This window comes from Platalea leucorodia (genome assembly GCF_965183815.1).
Source record: "Platalea leucorodia genome assembly, chromosome: 2".
NCBI lineage: Eukaryota > Metazoa > Chordata > Aves > Pelecaniformes > Threskiornithidae > Platalea > Platalea leucorodia.
Genome location: NC_138824.1, coordinates 28,416,326 through 28,440,579, shown reverse-complemented (window position 1 = coordinate 28,440,579; position 24,254 = coordinate 28,416,326). Strand labels below are relative to the sequence as shown.

The 24,254-nt window shown below is 39.1% G+C and overlaps 1 protein-coding gene across 5 annotated transcripts; it reads left to right on the top strand.

Annotated features, from left to right (window-relative positions):
- The first annotated feature begins 4 nt into the window (after positions 1-4).
- On the top strand, positions 5-20,919 carry PROSER1 (proline and serine rich 1). Of its 5 annotated transcripts, XR_014230608.1 has the most exons (15): positions 6-427; positions 661-872; positions 3,584-3,649; positions 4,171-4,239; positions 4,701-4,795; positions 6,690-6,783; positions 7,295-7,405; positions 8,092-8,175; positions 9,128-9,206; positions 11,510-11,605; positions 11,727-11,771; positions 14,076-15,837; positions 16,502-16,649; positions 18,002-20,469; positions 20,820-20,919. XR_014230608.1 is itself a non-coding variant. In XM_082335129.1 (13 exons), the coding sequence occupies exons 1-13, from the start codon at positions 383-385 to the stop codon at positions 18,122-18,124; spliced, it is 2,817 nt and encodes a 938-aa protein (XP_082191255.1). In that variant the 5' UTR covers positions 5-382; the 3' UTR covers positions 18,125-20,777. The 5 variants fall into 5 exon arrangements, 1 of the variants encoding a protein (XP_082191255.1); XR_014230606.1 differs by lacking the exon at positions 661-872 and having other exon boundaries at positions 5-427; XR_014230609.1 differs by lacking the exon at positions 4,701-4,795 and having other exon boundaries at positions 7-427.
- The last annotated feature ends 3,335 nt before the right edge of the window (positions 20,920-24,254 follow it).

Genomic DNA, 24,254 nt, shown 5'->3' with positions numbered 1-24,254 from the left:
CGGCGCTGCGGGGTCGCTGGGCGGCCGCTCCCTTCCTGCCGCCGCCGCGGCCCCTCCGCCCCGGCCCTTCCTCTGCCTTCGCCGGCCAGAAGAGCCGCGGAACCTGCCGTAGCGGGCGCGGGTCTCCGCCGAGGCGGCGAGCGGCAGCCGGCCGTCTGCCTTTGTCTCTTGCGCTGCGTCCAGCATTGCAGAGGCGCTAGCGCTATATCCCCAGGAGCTAAGAAGATCCCAGGCTGCCTTTCTTGCCCTGCTTCTTTTTTTTTATTATTTTTTTTTTCCCCTGTGTGCTTAAAGACTCTCAGTAAAGTCTTTGCCCTGGGTATTTTTTTATTATTATTTTTTTCTCCATGTTTAAGTATCTGCTTTGAATGAGCTAATAAAGATGGATAAGAAATCATTTGAAACCGTGCTGGATGAAATTAGAAAGGTAACTTCTCGTTTTGCATGTTAGTTTAACCATTTGATGGTAGACTGTTCCTCTTGATGAACGCACCAGGTTAGATGTTTCTGTTCTTTAATAATAGCTTAAGGATTCAATAAAGACTGAATTTCCCCTCGGTGTGAAGAACTGCAATCCTGTGTTGCTGGTGTATCCTAGCTTTTGTGTGTCAAATATGCTGTGACATGCTTGCTTTCTTTGAGATATTTTTATTTTCTCAGAAAGCTGAGATTGAATGTCCAGACTGCTACCATTGAGCCAACAACATGTGCTTGAAGAGTGCTCATCTGAAATAAGCATTTGAATAAGTTCATGACAGCATTTTCACTGTCAAGGAAGACAAGGAAGAAAAGCCAAAATAGCCAAGTATCTTACTTGAGGGGAGGGGCTGTGTTTGCTTGGCCTGGCCTGAGACAGGGACTTACAGTGTGAGGTATCTACCTTTTATATGATGGTTTAGGAGATACAAGATAGAAATATGACATCAGAGGGCTGATTTCTAAGCTGCGCTATGCTGTCCTTGTTCAAAGCCACATCTACCGCAGCTCAGGAGTGTGTGCACACCTTCCTTCAGGATGTGAAATCCTGGGTTTTGATGCATGCTCTGAACTGTGCTTGTGCATCTCCTGTTAAAAACTCACTGAGCAAAATATCTTCTAGTTGTGGGAAGCCGAGATATGAACCTAGGCTTCATGGTGTTTGGCAGGTACTCTCGTTTCTTTCTGCACAGAGGCCTGCCTTTAACAGGAAAGGTAGGGGTTAGTGGTTGGGACAGTTCCCCAAATGCTGGAAGTGGCAAAGGAGAGAGAAAAAATCAGAACTTCTGAGATGATTGGTTCCTTTCTTGCATGGGAAGTACAGACCTGGGATGACATATTCTGCTGTAGTCAAGCAAAGGTGATTTAAGTGTCATAGTAGAACAGTTATGTATCCTGCTAAAGTTCTCTTGGTGTGGAAATGAAGGGCTTGTTTTGGATAAGATTGCCTTATGGCAGAAAAGGAATCCTTCATGTTCTTCTAAGAGGTGTTTTTTGTTACAGTGGGTTGTCTAGGAGAGGTCATTTCCGTTATTGGGACTTGGGTGCTACAGAGCTGAGTTTCTGTTCAGCTTCTCTTCAGTGTGAGATGCAGGGATGGCTGCAGTTGTAGTATTATTATTTTGGACCATACTGAGGTATAAACCACTGTGCACAAAAGCCCCAGTGATGAGTCTTTGTTATCGTAACTGCGCTTACTAGCATTTTTGCATAAGGTTGTGGTCATAAATTGTGCTTTATAAAACAGGTATGTTCCATGCTGTGTAACCAGCTAACAGTGCGACAGCCTAAGATATTTCAGGGTGTGGACTTCCCTCCCAACCTAAGAAGTTTTATGGAAAATCTGGGGGAAAAATCAAGGAACAACTTGCACATGAATACTTTCTCTGAGAACTGATGGTGGGAGGGAGTAATGTTTCAAATATTACTGCTGCAGTGCGGCCCTTCAGAATACGCTCTGTGATTACTAAAGACTTCAAACAAAAGGGGTTTTGACATGTGATTTTAGACAGTTATGTTTCCTATATGCTATCTGCCTGTATTCCTGTAAGCCTAACTTAGTGTTGATCTAAGGATCAGTGTTGTGCTGTGTTAATAATAGCTGTGCTGTTCCAGTGTAATGTTCATTTTCCAAATGCTTATTTTGTCTCTTTGTTGCTAGGTCTTTGTTTAAACTTCATTTCTAGCTTTGTGGTGGAACCTTTTTTACGTAATTCACAAGTCAGTTGTGTTGGTGTGTTCCATTTTCAGTCCTACAGTTAGCAGAAACAACTATTTAAATGTCTTAATGTGTAGCTTAGTTCTGTCATTCCCCATATATATTTATGATTATTAAGAAAATAAAATTTGTTTGTTTGTTTTTCATAAATACACATAGCAGTGCTTTCTGTTTGTGTTCTTGTTATCAAGTCATGCAGTTGTTGATTTAAGGAGGAAGAGTGAAATTTGTTTTGGTAAAGAAGTTGCTATATGATATACCAGGCTTTTTTTTCCAAAATATGTGAAGAGAAGGAAGGGAGAGAAGAAAAAATGAGCATGAAAAAAGAAGTTCGTTCTTCCCTGTGACTTCAGCCTGTCTGGTAGTGTTGGTCTCTTAATGAGGTACCGGAAGGAAGGGTATTGCCTCAAACAGTATGGGAGTGGGTTTCTGTGCACCCGACCTACTCACAGTCAGGTTGCAGTGATGGAGCACTTCACATCTGTGTGTGTGGAGGGACAAGGACAAAAAAGGAAGGAATAGGGGTAGGTTTTAGGGCTATTGGGAAGAAGATAGAAATTGGTGTGTGGGTGAGGCTGGAGGTGATTTGAGAATAAGCACAAGAGCTAGCAATAGATGGGGGCCTTGGAAACCGGGAAAGAAAGGTGTGTGCGCCAGTTCAGGGCAGGAATTCAGTTGTTACCTGTCTTCTTTACATCTTGTACCCATATCAGTGAGCTGGGTATGAGGAGAGGGAGGAAGCCCTGGCTATTAGATAGCCCATGTGGTTATCAACAAAACGGCCTTGCCACTAAGTCAAAAGTGGTGGCCAGTACTGTGTTAAACTACTCTGCTTCCTTTGTTTTGTATGATTGCATATTAACGTTTGACCTATGGAAAGGTCATGCTAAGACAGCATCACCCTCTGGAGCAAGCTTTCTTGAATACTTAATTCTGTCTGTACAGACTTGTATCCAGTCTTTCCATAAATTCACTGAAGTAAGATGCTTTGCTGATTATTTTACGGGGAACATACAAAGAGATTGTATGAATAATCAGCTGTATTATCTTATTTAATGTAAAGTTATTGTAAATCTTAGAGGCAAAAGAAAGAGTGATGATGATGTTCTCTCAGTACAGTTTTAAACAACAAAAAAAAATCCAAAATGAAATAAATCAAAGAATGAGTAATTTTTTTAACAGAATTAAGTTACACCTCTGCTTTCCATTGTTCTCTCAATTATCTAAAGAGTGTTCTGTTGCTTAGAAATATTGCAGTGTAATTGATGCAAATGTTACTTTGTAAGGTCATATTTTTTTAGGTGAACAGATTATTCTAGCAGATGATTGTTCTATAATTATAATTTTTGAGGGACTAATTATGTGTCTTTTTTTTCCTATATCTTCTAGGCTGTATTGACTGAGTACAAATTAAAAGCTATTGAATATGTTCATGGATACTTTTCTAGTGAACAGGTAAAAGTCAACACTATTATGGGTTTAAGGGGAGCTATTGGTTTTGTGTATTTAGTAATACAGAAAGACAGTGTCTCCAATCATACTGAGGCTGATCTTATTAGCTTTTTTTATTTACTAACTGAGGAGATTTAATTCCTCATTATTATATCAGCATTAATCTGTTCAAAGTAGTTCCAAGTTATTTTGTTATCAAAATCATTACATTTTCATTCCTGTTGTATGGGGAATTGGAGAAATTGATCATCATGGAATTTAGGATTATTGTGTATGTTTGGTGAATATGCTGTTTGAGGTACTGAAGGTTTATAACTTCATCTCATAACATAGAATTTTTAGGTACCTACTTAGAAATAAAAAGAACATTAGGTGCTGGTAGGCACTGATGTAATTAAACATCACAGACAGACATGTGTTTTTTAGCAGTATACCACTATACTCCAAAAACGGAAAGATCATGATGCTGTTAACATAATTTTTTAATATACAGAAAAGATTAATTGAAGGCCTTTCTGTTGCAGGTTGTTGAGTTACTGAGATACTTTTCCTGGGCTGAACCGCAGCTCAAGGCAATAAAGGCTTTACAACATGTAAGTTCTTGTGGCATAATCTTGTAGACTAAGCTTGCCCTCTTAATCTTATTTTAGTTTATGATGTCTACTTTTGCAGCTGATGGGTTGGTCTTTAATCTTCAAAGTTTCCTCTTCATCTGTTTCTTTTTCAATGGTGTGAAAATACAAATTGTCATACTTTTAACCAGCGTAGCTCTTCTGACTAAAGTATCTTTTACTTTCCTGTGTATCACAAGAACAGATGTAGCCGTTTTAACTATGGTTAACTTTCCTAATTTCTCTGCTTTTGGCAAGTGGTTTTTGCAGTTCCTTGTTCAGCATTTAGCGCATAGAGTCTCCTTGCCCGTGGGAGGGAGAGAGAATATTAAACGTTTACTGAAATACATGATATGAAGCTGTTACTGAACAGCATGCTGGGTTTAAAATAATTGTAGTGTCTTATTTTATATACACTTTTTTCTTTCTTGCTTGCTTGTCAGAAAATAGTGGCAGTTCCGGCATCAAAAATGGTTAATATTCTCAACTGCTTCACATTCAGTAAAGATAAACTTATTGCCCTTGAAATCTTAGCTTCGTAAGTATCTCTCATGTTATATTTCCTTAAGTTGCATTGTTTTTGCTAATGTTTCAGTATGTAAAACTTAAGATACTTCTAGAAGGAAGCACTGTGGTCAGTTAAGGTAAAGCACAAATCCATTATTGATGGGGCTCTAAAAAGAAGAATTAAAAGTAGACATTGTGCAAAATTCTGTAGTTCATCTGAGTCTCGAGCATGCTGCTTTGTGGGCTTCTGCCTGCTGGAAAACTGCTGCTTTGTCAATATTTTTATGGTGGTCTTCAAATCTTGTAGAGAAGGAAGAGGGCCTTAAGCTTGTTTCTGCTCACTGAAATGTAAAAGGCTTGAGACCATAGTGTTCTGGGAATTGACCCTTTTGCATTTGAAAAGCCGTCTGAATATTACATATGTAAAAAGGAGTTAAGTAAATACATCTCTTAAACTGACACATTTGATTTAACAGATCTAATGTCTATAAAAGATGTATAGATATTCTAAGTGTGTGTTTACCCAGAAAGTTGGGTTTTTTTACTGAACACAGCCGCTTCAAAGGATCTACCTTTTACATATGTTTATATTGGAACTCTTCTGCCTGGTTTAGGGGATTTACTATATGAAATGTTGTTCTGTTTTGGGTTGTTTGTTTGTTTTTTTTTTTTCCTTCAGTAAGTATGTCTGCCTTGCATATGAATGCTATATGTTACAGCCAGCTTGAACATTTTGGAGCATATAAATTGATTATATAAATATCCATAAAACAAATAAGACTGAGGATATAAACATGATCTTGCTTTCAGAGTTGAGCTTTAAGAAGCTGTGTGAATGCTCCTAGTTTCTTCAGACCAAAACAAAATAGGGTAGCCTAAAGGAAGTTCAGTGGCACATTAAACTAACCTGTTTTGCTTCTTGAAATTAGATTGGAGGTCAGAGACTCTTTAGTTGCCACACTTCAGCTGGTGTGGGGGAAGGCGTGGTAACTTCTTTAGCTGTTGAATTTCTACAGTGCAAGAGCATAATAAGGGAGTCATGATATAGAAATCCTAACCCAAATCTATGTACTACTTACTTTGCTAATCAAAACTAGAGAACAAATCTGAAAATTCATTCACATTTCAATCCATTCTTTGAAGTGTTTTTCATGGCTTTGTTCAACATTCTGCTGATTCCGTTTCTTCTAATATCGTAATATCTCCTTTGAGAAGTCCTCCTTTTTGGGGCTGTATTGTATTTCCAGTAGTTAGGATGGGGTAGGTAACGTTTGAGAGCAGTAAAGGTGCTGCGGTCAGGGTTTTGAAAAGGGCAGCTAGAATCAGGCATTAGGCTCCTTGTACTTGCACATTTTGTTGGTGGTGTGTCTAGTGTCATTTTTGGGAGAGGAGCGAGGAGAAAGGAAGGGTGTAGTATGGAACTGCGTGAGGGGTTTCACTAGCTCTGCAGAACATGGAGAGAATTGCCAGGAGTGTCATCTTTTTCATTCTGGAGTAAATAAGATGAAAATTTGTTTCTCTATCAGTCTAGCACGAAACAGTGGCAAACTGAGTAGCTGCTGGTTTTCTGCTGTGCTGGAAATTGTGTGCTAGTAGCAATTAAAGCTTTCTAACGAAGTGTTGTGATGCAAAATTATGTTTGTCAATGTGGGTTTTTTTTGCCATAAAGTTCAGCCATCGTTGTCCATTGTTCCGTATTGATATTTAATTCTAATACCATGTTTCACTTACAGGTATGAAGTCCATATTTAAACCGGGGATTTTTACTTAAATAATAAAACTAATATTATGATCTGAACTAATTATGTTTATTTAATGTACTGTTGGGTACTGGCTGAATAAGTGTTGATTACTTTTCAGTAGTGCATTTTTTCTGATAAGCATATGGAATGGCAGTAATCATCTGTCAATGTCTTTATTTATAGCAACATTGTTGATGCTCAGAATTATCGCCTTATTGAAGATCTGTTCAGAATTAATATGTCAGAGAAGAAAAGATGCAGAAGAATTCTTGAGCAGGTAGTCAAGATACTCTGGTGTCCTTGATTCTGTCAAATACAATATTGTTTCCATCCTTCTGGTCATTGTGGGGTCAGGACTTACCATGAAGACGGCTGGGAACTACTGGTGAAAGACAAGCTGAAAGAAGCAGCTGCAAAAAGACAAGAGCTATGTAATACATGTGCAAAAAAAAGGGGAAGTTTCTGTCAGGCGTTAGGATCATATAGAAAAAGGGGCACAGAATTGCAAGCAATGTTGAAGGAAACAGTCTGCATTTGTTTTAGAGAGCACCACGTGCTTAACCACAAGTTCAGTAGAAGCAGAGGTGGTCTGAGTAGTTATTCAAAACAAAGGGGGCTTTGGCAGAACCTCACACTATTTGGACTATTTGGGAAGAAGATTTGAGACAAAGCTTTGAATTGTTCCATGTAGGTTGATTCATGCAGTCTAAATGTCATGAAATAGTCATTCATTTCTTTAAAGCATTGCATTTGCTAGCAAATAATGTCCTTTCTTGATTATTTTGCAGGCTTCAAAAACGGGTTGTAAGGCTCCTCATGCTATGATATCATCCTGTGGCATGATTCCTGGCAACCCTTATCCCAAGGGCAAACCAAGCCGCATAAATGGAATTTTCCCAGTAAGTATGATTCTATGCTTTTGCTTTTCACAGCATCCTTGATTTAGGATTCATTATAGTATAACCAAATCCAATATTCATATACATGGAAGGAGGAGTGGAAAGGTTTTATTTTTTTTATTACACCATTACACATTTATAGGGAACTTGTATTATTTTTATTTGCCCATTCTTTCTATGCTGCTTCAAGTAAAGATTACTGCATAAATAAGACATTGCTCATATAAGGAAAACATTGTAAACTCCAGCAATATTTGGCAGAATCAGGAGAGGTGTAAAGAGCCGTACTGGTGCGTTGATTAGATGACCTAATATGGTCGCTACAGTACTACTGCTAATCTTAGTGTAGTTCTTGAACAACCATGTTAAGTATTTCCTGTGAACTGCAAAATATAAGTTATCATGTCCACAAATGAAAATGCAGAATTCTAATTATGTCAGAAACATGGCCTGTTTAATATGCACCGCTTTACCAAAGCTCAGTGTGATAAACCCAGCTATTGGAATGCTCTTACTTATCATTTTACAAGCCTAGAACACAGTTTCTTTTTCCTAACAAACATCGTTAAGTGTCCCTTTCAGAATGTTCAAAAACTCGAATGTAGTTTAGGAAAAAAATCAAATATGGCAGAAATTCTGTAGCAAGATTTATTTCTAAATTAATACGTAATTTTCATTTGTTTCAGGGAACCCCTATCAAAAAGGACACAGAAGAATGTACTAATGAAGGAAAGGGAATAGCAGCCCGTATACTTGGACCATCCAAACCGGTATGTCTAATAAATGAGTAAATGAATGAAACTTTAAAAAAAAAAATCCAACCACCAGGCAATTCAATAAGGCTTTTATATAAAATGCTGTTATGTTGCAGGAAGACTGTAGAGCAGCAATTTAAACAAAGCTAAACTTCTATAATAAAGATAATATGACCTAGTATTTTTTTATTTAACTTAAAAAGAAGCTCTGGTTTATATCTGTGAGGGATAGGATTCTCTAGGGGATACAATGTGTGTGCATTTGAAATCAGAATTTAAATTACAGTAGCAGGAGACAAAACTAAAAGCATTTTTAGTCGTTCATCATGAGCTAGTGGAAGTTTCAGATACAAATATATGCAATTTTTTATTCCAATCTCTGAGGGTTTCCCAAATGAACATAAAAAGTGCCTGCATCTTGGAAGCTTGAAATACAGCCGTGCCTTAGAAGGAGGTTCTTGTTTCTTAACAACACAGCTGATCTATGTTTCAGAATTTTTAAGCATGTGGGACAAACTTCCGATGAACCTGATAGTACTTTGCAGTATTGTGCAAATGTTTTGTTTTCACTTTTATTATGACATGTTTCCCACTAGGCTGTATCATTTTAAAGGGACAGGTAACTTCATAAGTATTTATTAGTTTTAAATGTGCTAAATCTTTAAAATGAGAAGTCAGTCCAAGACTGCAGAGTGTGAAAACTACAAGGCAGGAAGGAGTTCCCTTTCCCACCCATGTACAGTATTATATTAAAATCTAAAGGTATACTAGTGATGTTTGTTTCATTCTTTTCAGAAAGAGTGAAATATTTGCAGTCACTATGGATATTATGAAGACATTTGCTATCAAATATTTTTCCAGTGAAGAACAGCTGTCTGTAGTAGTATCTGAATGTTAGCTATTTGTCTGAGAAACATTAGGTAATGCTTTCACTATTGCTTCTTCCGTTTGTTTTTTGTTTATGTAGGCTCCATCAACCTACAATCCACACAAACCAGTTCCATACCCCATCCCACCATGTCGGCCACATGCAACTATTGCACCAAGTAAGGCTTCTATGTGTTTTAGCTTGATGCTGTTGTTTCATCCATTTGCCTTTTAAGTAATAAGTGTCAAGTGTCAGTTTCTCTGACCATGATCATATCTGAAATTGGCTTGCACTCCCTAAGCATGCTGTGGGTACTGGTTTCTACCTCTTCCTGTCATGACTGCAGAGTTGATAAAAAGAGGAATAAATTGACTTCCTTTTCCAACATCCACATCATAAGGAAAATTCACAGTCCTGTTCTGATGACGACAAAATATTTCATTTATGGGAGGCATTGTGCATGTGAGACAAGACTAGGGCTGTGTCTTTGACCAAGGTTTGGGCTTTGGCTTGACAAGTCTGTTGACTTGTTGCTGTTGTACCAAACTTGGGATATGGTCAGGCACAGCCCTGAACTGGGTGGAAATATGTAGGAACTTGCTGAAGGACAGTAATCTGTTTCTTAGTTGAAGGGGTAATCTGTTTCTCAGTTGTCTTCAGCTTTACCTTCTCTCCATCACAATGGAGAGAAAACAGTTTCCTAAAAGGAAAGTTTAGGCATGTAGATTTCAGTCTCAGAAGGGACATAGCGATTGCCTTTTCCTGTGTTTGGTCTCACTATTCCTAGCCTTGTGCCTCAGGTAAGATTGAGTCTTTCTTCATAAACTCCTTTCTCTTTGCTCTGCTGCATTAGTTTTTGATTCCAGACATTTTTGGAAGGGAGCAAGGCAATTGCCGTTTCTTTGGAAGAAGAGCTTGGAGTACTTATGTAGTCAGATTCTGGTCTTTTTGAGCAGCAGCTGAAAGCTTTTCCTAATCTTGCCATTCTGTAATGGAAAACAAGGAGTTCGCTGGTTAGGAAGCTTGCTTTTCACTGATGTTAGGGATTTCAGGGGGTTTCTAAGGTATTTGATAAGAAAGTGTGGTGCATGTTGAAGGGTGAGTCGTCTAAGCAACTTGACGTCTGCAAGTCTCTTTATAGTCAGTTTGGAAAAATGGGCACTATTAGTAGCTAAAGTAAGTCTGATGATTTGTGCCCTAGAAATGACTTGCTCCCCAGAAAGTGTACAGGAAACTTGCAGACTAGCTCAAATTCCCATTAAATAAATACCATCCAAAGTAAGTTAGGGTACAAAATTTGGTCTGTGGCTGGATGTAAGTATTAGTACGTTTCAGGATATGAAACAGCTTTTGAGATTTCAGGGCCTTATTAGGCTGAAACATGGTTTTTAAAAAAACTCTTGTGACAGTGGAACTCATACCTGATAATACATTTATATCTATAAAAAGTCTGTTTAATGAAATTGCAGATGCTGACCTGAAACTACTGAATGTGATTGTTTTCAAGCAATAGTCAGAATGGTCAGAATGATGTTTTGTTTTCTGCCTCTTATATGTATTAGTTTAACATTTCCTTCCTGGGTGATGCAATGATTCTTAGTTACTTTTCTGATTTTCAGCCAAGAGTTGTCATGCAAGAAATCTTAACATTAGGTGGAACTATTATGAAAGTGTGAAATCAGAGAGGATTGTGTGTGACAAATTACTGCACTTTGAGTATTGTCCAAGTGCTACCTTTTCCCATGAAGCGTAAGTTCTTATGCTCTTGAAATATTCATTCAGGACCACTGTGGAGTGTATTTATGTTCCTGTGATTTAAATTCTGATGTTCTTCATCAGAACTGTATACCACAGCTATACAGCAGTTTGAGTTGCTCCAAAGAATAAGGGAGGAAAAAACGTATTTTTTATATGTTAAGTACAATAAGTATTTTATATTAAAATAGTTTTCTAACCCATTTGAATTTCTTAACATTTAAAGAAATATTGAAGAATGATAGACTAAGTATTTGAGATGAAACATTTTTCTCTGCATTTTCTTACTAGTGTTGGAGGGCTGGTCATGGTCACTGGTGTACTTTTAGCTCTTTTGTTTGTCAGGGTTTAATGTTAAAGGAAGAGTTGCAACAGCCTTTAAGTTAGAAATAGAAAAAGAACAAATGATGCTGCAGGTGCTCTGAATCACTCCTACCCTTTGAGTTTTTGAGGCAAGATGGAACTGAACGCAATTGAAACCTGACTTTTTCAGGCTCTTTCAAGAGAACTGCCCTTACTAAAATTTGGATCACAATGCATGTCACTCAGGCAGACGTTGGCAAAAGCCAGCATCCAGCCTGGGTGATTAATTGCTCGGGCTTTTTGGTGAAGGAATGTCTTTCTTACAATCTTGAAAATGTTCTTTTAAAGGAAAAGACGCTTACTGGTTCACTTAGATAGGGGTTCTTCTGACAACTGAGATGTGTTTTGCTTTTGTTCTTTTAGGTGCTTACAACAATGCTGGCTTAGTTCCAATGGCTAATGTCATAGCTCCAGGCTTACCAGCCCCTCCGCCATACACTGCTAATCAAGTGGTATCAGGTAAAGAATGCATACCTTTAAAAATGTTAATGGTATTTTTTCTAATTCATTGTTGTGAATGGATCATTCACTGCTGGAGCTTCGTTTGCTTTTAAATAACAAGCTGTTGTTCTCTGTTTAGAAAATGAGGACCTTTCTGGCCAGGCAAAACCTTCCCAAAATCAAGGTAAATTGCAAATCTACAGGGGGATTTTTGTGTTGATTGTATCTTTGTTATTTGTTCAGAAAATGTAAACAACTTATTTGTTTAGTGGGATTTTCATAAGCCTCTAAGTATTTAACTACTGTTGGAATAGGATCCCTTGAGAGTTGAGAAAAAAATCATTTCAGGCATTTGGCACTTAGAAGCATTGAAACATTAAAATTCAGTCTTTTGTTATAGCTCATTCAAGTTTTATGTTCTTCAGCATATAAGTATGTGAGAAATCATGTTAAAAACTAAATCAAAATATTCTTTGCAAGGTAGTGCACTGAAACACTTTATTAATGTCTTTGCAGTTGTAAAACTTTGGACATCTATTTGAAAACTCATTCACATTTTAATTTCATATGTTAGTTGCAATGGGAAGCTAGGAATACAAGAGAGACAGATTCTTTGTTTGTAGTTTGTTGAAATCTGTGTATAGAATGTCTTATCCCAGACTGATACATCCAACTATGTCTACCTGCACTTTTGTCTTATCCTTTAAATTCCAGTTCTTTTTGCAGAAGAGAGAGTTGTGCATTTTTTTTTTCTCTATTTGTGTGGTACTTTGTATGCTTTGTACACTTAGTACAAATCATAATAATAAATCCCATTGTGAACTATTTATACAAAGGCTTTGATAATACTTTGTTAGGTTTGATACATAGAAACTGAGACTCTACTGACTATTGGGTCAAGCATATTAACAAATACCCAAAATAGATAAGATGACCATGATAAGTTTAGCTCCTGTCAATATTTCTAGGAAAAAAAAAAAAGAAGTTATGTTTTGTCTTTTCTCCTCTATGCTCAGGGATGGTTCTACAGAAATGTTGCTGTTTCAAAGACTCGCTTTATTCATATATACCCCTTTAAGCGTGCATGTATTTACAAGGTAGTTTATACAGCTAAATGAATACAGTGTAAGGAATAAAATCTTCTCTTAGGAGGAGAAATTCAGTAACAGCTCTGGGTTCTGTTGCAGCGGTATTTCTCTGGTGATTATCATGGCTGTCAGGATTAACAACTGTGATCTTTAGGAGAGTCTTCAGCTTGGAAACAGGATGAGGAAAGGACAGAATCCAGAGCCGAGCAATCTGGGTCTAGGTTTTTGGAAAAGAATAATGTAAAAAGAAATTGTTTGTTTGCAAACTTGCTAGTTTTAGAGTTTCAAGATACATAAAACACAAGTTCATCATATCAATTTAGGTCCAAGATTTTAAAGATTCCATTTTTGGGTTTGTGTGTGTGTACCTAGAATTTGAGCAAGAGAGAAATCTAAGCTGTTACAGAGGTATGGGTGATGTGTTTGACTGGTTGGATCAGTGATTTGCTTACAGTTGAACAGGTTATTTTAAAAGTAAAATAAAGTACAAGGGTGGTTTGAGAGGAATGATTAATTAACACATTCATATTCCGCAGGAAACTAGATAGAGGCATATCAAGGCTCTTGACATGCCAGTGTTGATAAATGCAGTTTCTTTCCATTAACTCCCACTGTCCGTGCCTGTTTTCCTCCAGCTTGACTGATGTGTCTCTGACTTACTTTGTAGTGTTGATATAAGCCGATATTCCTAGTGGCAGGTGCTTGCGCCTCAGTTATAGACACCTGACTTCAGACTTACAGAAATATTTGTTGATAAGGTCAAGTGCCAATGTTAGTTTAATACTGTAGTGTGATACATGAATTTAAAAGTGTGCCTTCTTAGAATCAAAATCTGAAGGAAACACAGTGAAGAGAATGACCTGATTTTGAAGGAAAGAAAAATACCAGCACCTGAAATCAGCTTTCTTCAGTTGTTGACTAAACTTCTCTGAAATCATGATACATTGAATTAACTGATTCTGAAGGAAATTCTGACCTTCAGTGAGAGTGGATGCAGAGGAGCCCAGGTGATCTGATGCCAATGAAATATTAGATCTGGTTTGGGTACTACCAGATGTTAGGGACCAGAGGGAGGGTGTTTACCTGTATCGCTTAGACATTCTTATGGAGCGTATTTGAGTATCTAACTGTCTTGCATGATATCATGAAGAGGTAGCAGATGTCACAAGGTGTTTTAAAGAGGAGCGGTAGCCTACATGATGTACAACTTGTGTGATGTGTTTGTACGTACCTTGTTGTTTTGTTTTCATAGGCTCCAGTGTTTATTGTTTATATACAGACATTGTATGTTAGCTATTGCCTGTGTATCATATTTTGAAATGCTTTATAAAATGTATTTGTGTTGATTTCAAACATTTCTGACAGTTTCAAGTATTCTTACCAGTTTTGTTTCTTTGCAGCTTTTTCTGCACAAGCGAATCAGCTCTTTACTCCTCATGGTTCTAATCCTTCAACACCTGCTGCTACTCCAGTCCCTACCCCATCACCTGTCAAGGCGATAAGCCATCCATTAGCACCTGCAACTCCACTCATATCTGGGATGAACATGTCTACCCCTGTCCTTCCTGTTTTCCCAGGACAGGTCTCCTCTTCCATCCATACATCTCAGCCATCCACCCCAACCCCTACTGTCATCAAATCCCTTTCATTGCCTGGTGTTCCTGTCACATCTGTTCACAGTGCAACCTCTACCCCTGTCCCTGCAGTTTTTTCTGGGCTGGCTTCTATACCCACTGCTACACCAGCTCCGCAAGGTTCTTCCACACCATGCGCCACACCTGCACCTAGTGAATCTTTCGCATCTGCTACTGCACCATTTGCTGGCCTCCCGTTCTCTGCAACCTCTTCAATTGCTTCCGCTAATAATCCAACTCCATTGTCATCAGTTTTTGCTGGCCTCCCTTTGTCCTTGCCCCCCAGCGCCCAGGGGATTTCTAGTCCTGCTCCATCTACAATTGCTAATTCTCCTGCCACTACCATTCCTGGTTCGCTTAGCTTGCCTAACCCAATTTTGTCTGTCTTAAAGGGATTTCTGACATCAAATGACACTTCATTAATCAATTCATCTGCTTTACCTTCTGCTATGACAAGTGAGCTTGCTTCTTTATCTGCTCTTGCTAATCAAAGCTCTGACCCTCCCACTTCCTCTGTCAACAAATGTTATACACCATCAGCCACCCCCACCCCACAGCGTTCCTCCACACCCGGGCTGGCCATTTTTCCAGGTCTTCCATCCCCATCTGTGGCCAATTCTAGTTCCACCCCTCCAACATTGCCTGCACAGTCACCTTTAACCACTTCACCGTCGATTATACCAGTCAACTGTGGCTCATCAGCCTCCCTCTTGCATGGCACAAGCCCTACTAATCCTGATCAGCAGCTCTCATCAGCCCCAGCTGCCACAAGTATCCCAGTTCTGGTCAAAACAGAACCCATGAGTCCTACCCTCTCAGCCTTCAAAGGTCCTTCACATTCAGCTGGCCCTTCTCATGGCACTATAGGACTGTCAGCGCTTGGGCGTGCATACACCTCAGCAGCTTCCGTGCCAGTCAGTTTACCCAGTTCCTTGAATCCAGCGCTATCAGGTCTCTCCTCTTTGAGTGCTCCTCTAAACAGTTCCAGTTCTCTGGCTTCCATTTCTCTCGCCCCACATGGCTCCTCTGCTCCCATTCCCCCTGTGTTCAATGGGCTTCCTCCTTTTACGTCTCTAACCAGTAACTTTGCTTTTACTGGTAATCCAGCACTTACGCCACCTGTCACTCTCCCAGGGTCTTTGTTAGCTACTCCGTCTACAACCGCTTCAGCCGTGTCTGCCCCTCATGTGAGTTCCACTGCCGCCGTACTCTCAGGACTCGCCGCCTCAGCAACAGTCTCTGCTCCACCCTTCTCGCTTAACTTGTCCAGTGCCGTCCCTTCCCTTTTTTCTGTTGCCCAGGGACCTCTGGGATCATCAAACCCATCCTTCCCTGGTTTTCCTGTCTCTAACACACCCTCTGTCACTCCTGCTCTCCCTTCTTTCCCTGGCCTCCAGGCATCTTCTGCAGTAGCAGCAGTTGCACCGTTGCCGGCAGCTGCCACAGCCCCATCTCCGGCTCCGGTCCTGCCAGGGTTTGCCTCGGCCTTTAGCTCAAACTTCAACTCTGCACTTGTTGCACAGGCTGGGTATGTTTCTGTTTCTGAAGGAGGTCAGAACCATTTCTTTTTCTCTTGAGCAAAACACTGGTTTTACTTTAGGTATAGACATTTTCACTCATAGTTAGTAATTACAGTTAATTTTTAAAGTTAGTTCACCAGTAGATTTCCACCTGTCTTTAGAAACTGATAGAGTAGTTACTAAATAGGTTGGTCTCAGTAGTCCCCGTTATGACAATGTAATCCAGTGAGGTGCTGAGTGATCTTATTTCCCAGATGAGGATACTTGGCACCTCCTAGGCTTTTACAAGAATGGATTCCACGTGGGCATCCATTGACACGTCCAGGTAATAGCAGACAATACCTTAGATGTTCCTATGTTTTAAGGAAGTACTGAGCATTAACTTTTGTCTGTAAAGTTTTTTTGTGTGCAAACTCTAGGCACAGCCGAGGTACAAAAATTTCTGAGTTCCCTTCTTAGGTGTGCTCCAGACAGTCTTGGTTTGTGTGTGCATGAATAATTTGTAGGTGGGTAGAGACTGGGCTTCTGTTTGGAAATTCTGGCCTTCATGAGGTTTAGAAAAAGAGGTGCTTTTCTAATTTATATAGACATAAGCTTAGAGAGAGAGAGAAGCATAGGATAAAACGTGATGCAGATGTTCCTAATAATAGCCGCATCTTGACATTCTTTCAGCTTGACTTCTGGACTACAGACACCGGGAAATGCAGTTTTTCCTGGTCTTTTATCTCTCCCTGGTATCCCTGGCTTTCCCCAAAGTGCCGCACAATCTTCCTTACAGGAATTGCAGCATAGTGCGGCTGCACAGTCAGCGCTACTACAGGTAACATGCCTATTTGTTAATACTATTTTACTTCCAGTAATAGTTCGAGGATGTACTTGTGTGTTAACTTCTTGGGATTAGTTTGAGTCAGTAAATGATTAAAACCCCTAACCTGTTTGAGAACTGATTACAAGGATGATGATAAAGAACAACTCATATTAACTTCTTACTCAAGGCCAATGTACAATGCTTCTGGACATTATGAATGTGATTAAACCCTTTTTGAAAACTCTTTGTAAAATGAGGAGGAGTGAAAGAAAAAAGAAAAGACATGCGAGTGAAATTTTTGCTAGGTTTGTGTTAAATCTCATGAGCTGACCACCTAGTTCCAAAATTTGTGCTCAGTTCCAGTCTGACATTTTAATACTTAAAGATTCCTGTGGAAAACCACTTTGTTGTGAGTTACGTGCCTCTCTACACACGCAAACATTGTCTTGAATTTGTGTCTTCTGTAGTTGTGCCTTTCTCTTGATAGTTCCCACAAACACAATTGTTGTAATATAAGCTTGAGGTGGCTTTAGGTAATGTGTAGTTTCATCATCTCTCTTGTCCATGAAACAACTTATTTCAGTCATCAACCTACATAAGTTAACTGAAACTATTATCATTTTGTATTTAGATGTTTAATTTGCCTTTTGTTAAAAACAGCCTCTGTACAGATTAAGGATTCTGGTAGGAAATTTGTCCTTCTCTACAAAATACTAAAAGAGGCAGTTGAGTGTTTTGAATTAGTGTTTTCTCTCTTCTGTGACACATCAGTTTTTGAAATGGAGCATGTGTCTAAGTACTGTTCGATATGCAGAATATTGTCGATATCTTTTGAATATCAGGGGAAATAGATTGGAAGAAGCAAATTACTTAATCTAGGCAGCTCAAGAATTTATTTATTCTGTAGAAATCTATGTATGCAGATTGCATAGAGGAAACGTCAGTTTTCTTGTTTACAAGTTCCAATCACTAAAATCAACACTCAGCTACTCAAGCAATGAAGATAAAGAAAGTTCAAAGTCAGTGAAATACTACAGCTCCTAATTAAGCTATGCCTTCCAAATCAGCTGTGGCTTACTCCACTGGAAAGCAAATGCCATTAACGCTGCTTCATTTTTCCTCTTAATCCAACTGCTTTCCTCATTCTCTGGTATTTCAGAGCAATAGTTGCACTACAGTTTAACATCTGCGTATAGGTGCATTGCTCATCTCTGTTCTGTGCATACTTCAGATTATACTTCGTTTGTTTTGGCTTGAGTAGGACTGGTATTGTGCCTGAAATTTTGCTTGATTTAGATTTTTGTTTGTTTTTTTTTGTTTTTATCAATCAGTGCTGTTATCTTAACTTCTTCTCTTCCTTGAAGGCACATTCTGCTTCTGCTCTGGAGAACTATACAGCTCAGCCTGAAGGTTTTGCTAACTATCCGTCAACACCAGGAACACCATTTTCATTGCAGACAAGTCTGCCCCAGAGTGGATGGCAATAAATACCAGACGTTTATAAAGACTGCAGTGGTTGCTTGACAGAGCCTGATCCTATTCACTTTGAAGGCTGTCTCCGCGTTAGTGGGAGCATGGTCTGAATTGGGGAAAGAGGGGGAAACCATGAGGGTAAAATGATTCCAGGAGGCTGTGTCAGATGTCACACCTAATTTGTGATTGCATTTAATTGATTCAGGGTCTGATCCTGTGAATTGCTGAGCATCCTTGACTCTCCTTTTAACTTATGAGTTGAATGTTTGGTGTCTTACAGGATCAGGAAAATTCAAACAGACGTTTATGTAAATAGAGCAATTGGCTGTCAAACTGGATGAGGAGAACAAGTATACTTATAGTGTGTATAAGCACCTATCCTTCTGTTATGTTTTGTATGGTATATGTGGTTAATATAGAATGAGATCTAGTCTGAAACTAGATATTTAAAGCTGCAGACGATCTTTTGTCTAGATGCACACTTCTTGTGTGTGCATAGATCAAGGTCAGTTTATGGTTCTTCGCATCTTTTCTTCGTATGTGTGAGGATCTCCTGTTAGCATCAGCCGTATGTTAAGGGGAGGCTAGATCAGAGGGGTGTGGGGGTTTTCTAACGCTTTGAAATATTGTCATGGGCTTGCTGCTGAATTGAGTACTCCTTTGTCTGAATCTGAAGAGGAGAGCTAGGAAATGGTGCTGTACTGTATTTGGGTAGAAGTGGATTATGTTTTACTGGAGTATGGTTTAGCTAGCTGAGAATATGTCTTTCCAAAGTACATAAAAGCATTTTAATTTGCCTCTAAAATAATGTTCCATAACAATCTCCCTGCCCCCACACCTCTCTGTGAATGAAATAATTGTACTGCGGATAGGCTGCCTATCCGGCACTTTTGACTGCAGACTTTTGTGAATGTTTACAGACATGGGCCAAGTTCTTCTCTCCCTTATACTCATAAACTCACTGGTTCCCTCTACGCTTTTTGGCTATAAACCACAACTTGATGGTGCTTATGTTATCGTGTGAATATAAGTGGGAGCAGAATTTGGGCCATGGATTTTTTAGTATTTTTCCTTGGAAAATGTACATGATTTTAAAGGCATATAGCTAAATTAACTGTATTGGTTAGGAAGGGTTATGATGCAGCATATAGACAGGTCTTGCTTTGTTAGTGAAATTCAGTTGTGCACTCTTCTAATAATGTTAGTACCTGTGGCAATGTGTAACACATCATTGAATATCATATATTTAAGATAAACTCTTGATCATGTTCTAGAGACAATAGAAATGAATGATATTCAATCTTGTGATTAAATTAAAACGTAGAGGATACTATACTGTAGAAAAGCTCTGCACCTAGAGTTTTACTTTTTTAAAGATGAATTCTGCTGGGAGATGTTGCTAATGTATTTTCTTTCAAGATGTGAACAAACTTTTTTAGAACATTAACAAAAATTCCTGTATTGGTTTTTAACACAATTTTTTTAAATAAAAAGTTTACAGTCGTGGCAAAAAGGCTTTGCTGACTATTTACATATTTGCCTAAGATGAATAAACTTGTTTTTACTGAGACACTTCCTAATGTTTGATCTTGCTTATGCTGTTTCTTTATGATGCAGAATTATATACTGAATTATAAAATTGGTTTCCTAAGGAGTGGCAATATAAATATCCTATGAAGTGTTTAGATAAAAAATTGAAATAGTGTCCTCGATACTTTGTCAGCAGGACTTTGTCTTGCATTTTAATAATCAAATTTACATATTACTTTAAATCTAAAGATAAAAACGTATTGCACTTTCACCATTTTTTACTTTGTGAAACTGTTGAATTCTAATGATTCTTCACTCTGAACTGCTTTTAAAATCAGTGCCTTGTACCTTGACTCAAGAGATGTGTGGAAAAAATCTCTGCCATCTTTCATTATACTTCTCATTCTTTTGATGACTTCTTCTTTGTAGATTTGTAGATCAATTGGAGAAGGAGAAAACAAAAATATAGGTATCGTCTCAAGAGCAAATTGCCTTTTGTCCCATAGATGTGAATGTAAAGTAGTTCAAAGTCAGTAAGCATTTTGTAACCTTAATGAGGTGCTGTGTTTGATCTCCGATTTGAGTCCTAGTTTTCCCATCAAGCAATCGAAGTTTAAACTAATTCACATTACCTTGTAGTCAAAAACAAGTACCAGACATCAGGTGTTATGCAGTGTTTTATCAAAAAATAAGCAGTTTGTACCTCTGTTTCTGAAAACATCTATTGAATGGTCCTGGGGTGTGGGTTGTTGTTTTCTTCTGCCTGAACATGAGACAAGTCAAAGATACCTAAGAGACTGTGAAGCCCCAGTTCTCCAAATAAAAACAGGTGAGAAGTAGTGAATATCCACTGTATTAAATGCTGTTCACCTGAAACAATGTACTTGCTGAATGGTGTCTAGCCTCTTTACCTTTACCCAGAAAAAGAGTATTTCATGCACAGCTGGTGTAGTTTTACATAGAAGCTTATCATCAGTGTTAGACAAGTGAACAAATAGGCTAAGAAGCATTAAACTGTCAAGTTTTTTTGTCTAGAATGGCTCTCTGGTTCTTACCGAATCTTATTGAGCAGGATTTTATAAATTGAACTTTCCAGTGATTAAGATTAAGGTAGTTTCAATTTCTTAAATATTTCTCCTGGTGTAAAAATGATTTTTATTAATTTTTTTTTCTCTTCAGGAATAAAGTCTGTGTTCTGCATGGCAGCAAACTTCTGTGACCCAGCCTTGCAATTTCTGAAGGGGGTGATTTGTCCTGAGCTCTTCCATGCTTACTTGAGCACCATTTTTAAAATGCCAAGGAGAGTCTGCTCCTGAGGCAAACCATGCTGGATCTTACACGGAGCCTGTGCTGAGAAAGGGCTGTTGCTGTATGACTTAATTCTGGACTATGATTTTTTCATTGTTCAAGTTGCCTATTCCTGCTATATTTCAGCTATGATGACAGACTGCAAAGATAAGGTGTAGTGCAATGTTCTTTGAAATAAAATCTTTATTCGGAATAACTAAGAACATACTGGGATTGTGTTTGCAAATACAAGTTCCAATATTTCTTTCAAGTGCTTTAATTGCAGCTCTAGTGAATATGAGAGAAACAGAGTGATTTTTCTGTCCTCTTCTTCCTCTGATTTGCAAGTAAGTGTTGTGAGTTTGGCTGGGCCTGGGAGGAAACGTGCCATGGTATGAATGTTCTTGCTTTCTTGCAGATTGCCTTCCTTTCTGGGTTGAGATGGGAGCGATCCTTTTGATTGACCGTCTCTTATATTTACGAATGCTCTAGCAAAGTGTAGCCAAAGGAGTGCCTCCTCTCATCTCCCCATCTTCAGCTATTGAAAGCTGTTCACGAGGAGGAGGAGCAATATGGGGATGTCCCTACAAGCAATAGAATGGTACTGTTAATCTTCTCTATGTCCTGTCCCTTCTCCTAAATTTTGATCTGGGGGAAAGGGATGATGCTCCTGAAGCAAATAGGCTGATATCTGTTCTGGGGGCAGAATTCAGGGCCAGGAAAGGACTAGATTGAGAAATCTTTAGGGAGTGGCCAAAGCCCAGTGCATGGCAAGGAAAGTATTATGGGTCTAAAAAGGTCAGAAAAAGACAAACTGAAACCTGCAACTTGGTTATAGGCAGATCTCATGTGAGGACTGCCTGATGACTTTTTTGATACCTTTGGGATTGGCACAACTGTTAAGAAGTGGCTGTGTGTTAAGAATTCCCGTTCTGGTTTTAACAAACTGAAGAGGGTGCTTGGTCTGTAGGATTAAGTTTCTGCAACTGGATGATAAGTGGGAGCAACTGGACACTTTAGGGAAACTGTAATGGACTGGTGCCATTTGCAAATGTCGCAGCTGGTGCAGAGAACTGTTGGAGAATGGGCTGCTTACAGGTAAGCACCTCATCATCATGCCTGACCTGAGCCTTTGCGCTGCTTTCGGAATAGAAGTTGAAGGCTTCAGCTACATCAGCACACTGCAGGATCAGCTGAACTGCCACCGACCCGGACCACGTTCATCTAATGTTGCTTCTAAGTCAGTAAGTCCTGCTAAAGTGGCTTTGGACTCAAACTGGTTTTCTTTGTGGTGCTGCTCTGTGGCACAGGGCTGTGCCGGGCTGTTCAGCACCAGTGAAGTTGCAACTGGTAAACTGCTTTGCCTGAGGGCCCTCATGTGTTTTCTTCTCTGAATGTTTTATAGCACTTTGGGACATGAGTTATCCATGTGACCCAGTATAGCCCCAAGGAGAAAGGATTAAGATTGCCCTGCCTTTGACTTCAAATTTTTGAAACGGGGAATAGAAGTGTAGCTGAATTTAACATGGAGAAACTAATACAGTGATGTCCCTGAACACAAAAGAAAAACACCATCTGCTTTAGTCGCCTTTCAAGGGATATATTTACAAGCATCTCAGGGAATTATCAATAAACATCAGGGAGCAATTATTTATTTCTGTTATATTTTAATATGTTTTGCTCATCTATCTGATGGTGTAAGCAGCTGTGTAGATTGTAGCATTCAGATGGCTTGGAATAAGTTGTTTTCAATAAAACTGAGTTGCTCTAAAATAAAAAAAAAAGATGTTGGGGTAGCCTTGCATGTTGTGGTTTTGCTTCTGAAATAATTAAAGCACATTTTTCTTTAAATGTTCAACCTTGCTGCCCTACAAGTAGGCATCTGTCCTGAACAGGTTTGATCTTACAGCTCAGCATGAGAAGCCAAATAATTAGGAAAATGCTACAAATGACTTTAAATTGATGTCACATATTTGGGAGGGTTTTGCAATAAGCATGTCAACCCCAGTTTTGCAAGCTGTTTGTGCTTATGGTTTTTACTGTGATTTAAAATATCCATTCAATGGTGTAGTTTCCTCTCTGTGAAGCTGAGAAAGGATTCTCTGGGAAGCAATCAGCTTTGAATGACCCATCTGGGGCCAATGTGATTACTGGCAGGGATGAAGACTTAAATGAAATGAAGCTGGAGCCAGATCTTCAAAGTTATTCTAGATGATGGGTGCCCACAGAAAACAGCCATATAATTAATGCAGCTGTATGTCAAACTCATAAATTGCATATGAAAAGCCACATGTCATTTTTTCTCAAATAATGCGCAACAGATTTGTGTCCTTTGAGAAGGCTGCTCTCTGCTACTGCAGCCTTCAGAAATGGCTTAGTCTGAAATGCTATGCTTGGTTTGATTGTCAATATTAAAAAGTGTTTTGTGGAAAATATTCTTATTGGGGAAAATTTTAAGACTTGGGCGCTGAAATGCTTCTAATGTGGTTTTTAGGTTATCTAGCACAACAGGGTTCAACCTATCGTAAGGTACAGTATCAAGAAGTGTGTGATGAGCTACTCTACACAGCATGGGGACCTCACCTGGAGGATTATTTATGTTTCTAGTGTTCGAGATCTGAACAGTAGCTGAGCCGCATAAAATTAAGAGGTGTACAGCAGAGGAGCAATCCTCAGTCTGTACCCTCTGGCTTTATAGAATCATTAAGTTTGGAAAAGACCCTTAAGATCATCAAGTCCAACCATAAACCTAGCACTGCCAAGTCCACCACTAAACCATGTCCCTATGCACCACAGCTACATGTCTTTTAAATACCTCCAGGGATGGGGACTCCACCACTTCCCTGGGCAGCCTCTTCCAACGCTTAACAAATCTTTCGGTGAAGAAATTTTTCCTAATATCCAATCTAAACCTCCCCTGGTGCAACTTGAGGCCATTTCCTCTTGTCCTATCACTTGTTACTTGGGAGAAGAGACTGACCCCCACCTTGCTACAACCTCCTTTCCTGGCAGTCCTCCTATCTCCTGGCAGCTGTAGAGAGCAATAAGGTTTCCCCTCAGCCTCCGCTTCTTCAGGCTAAACAACCCCAGCTCCCTCAGCCGCTCCTCATAGGACTTGTTTTCTCTTTGTCTTCTCTTTCTGTCTTGTTCTGTTTTTTTTCTCTCTGGTGACAGATATTACTGATTCACAGAAATAATTTCCAGCTTGGATTTTGTGGGGTGTAAAACCAGCTGGGCCAAGTGCATCCCCAGCCAGAAGACGGCCACAGAAGACCATGGAGTTACATCAGAGACAGCCCTGATCCACAGACTTTGTTTTTGTAAACA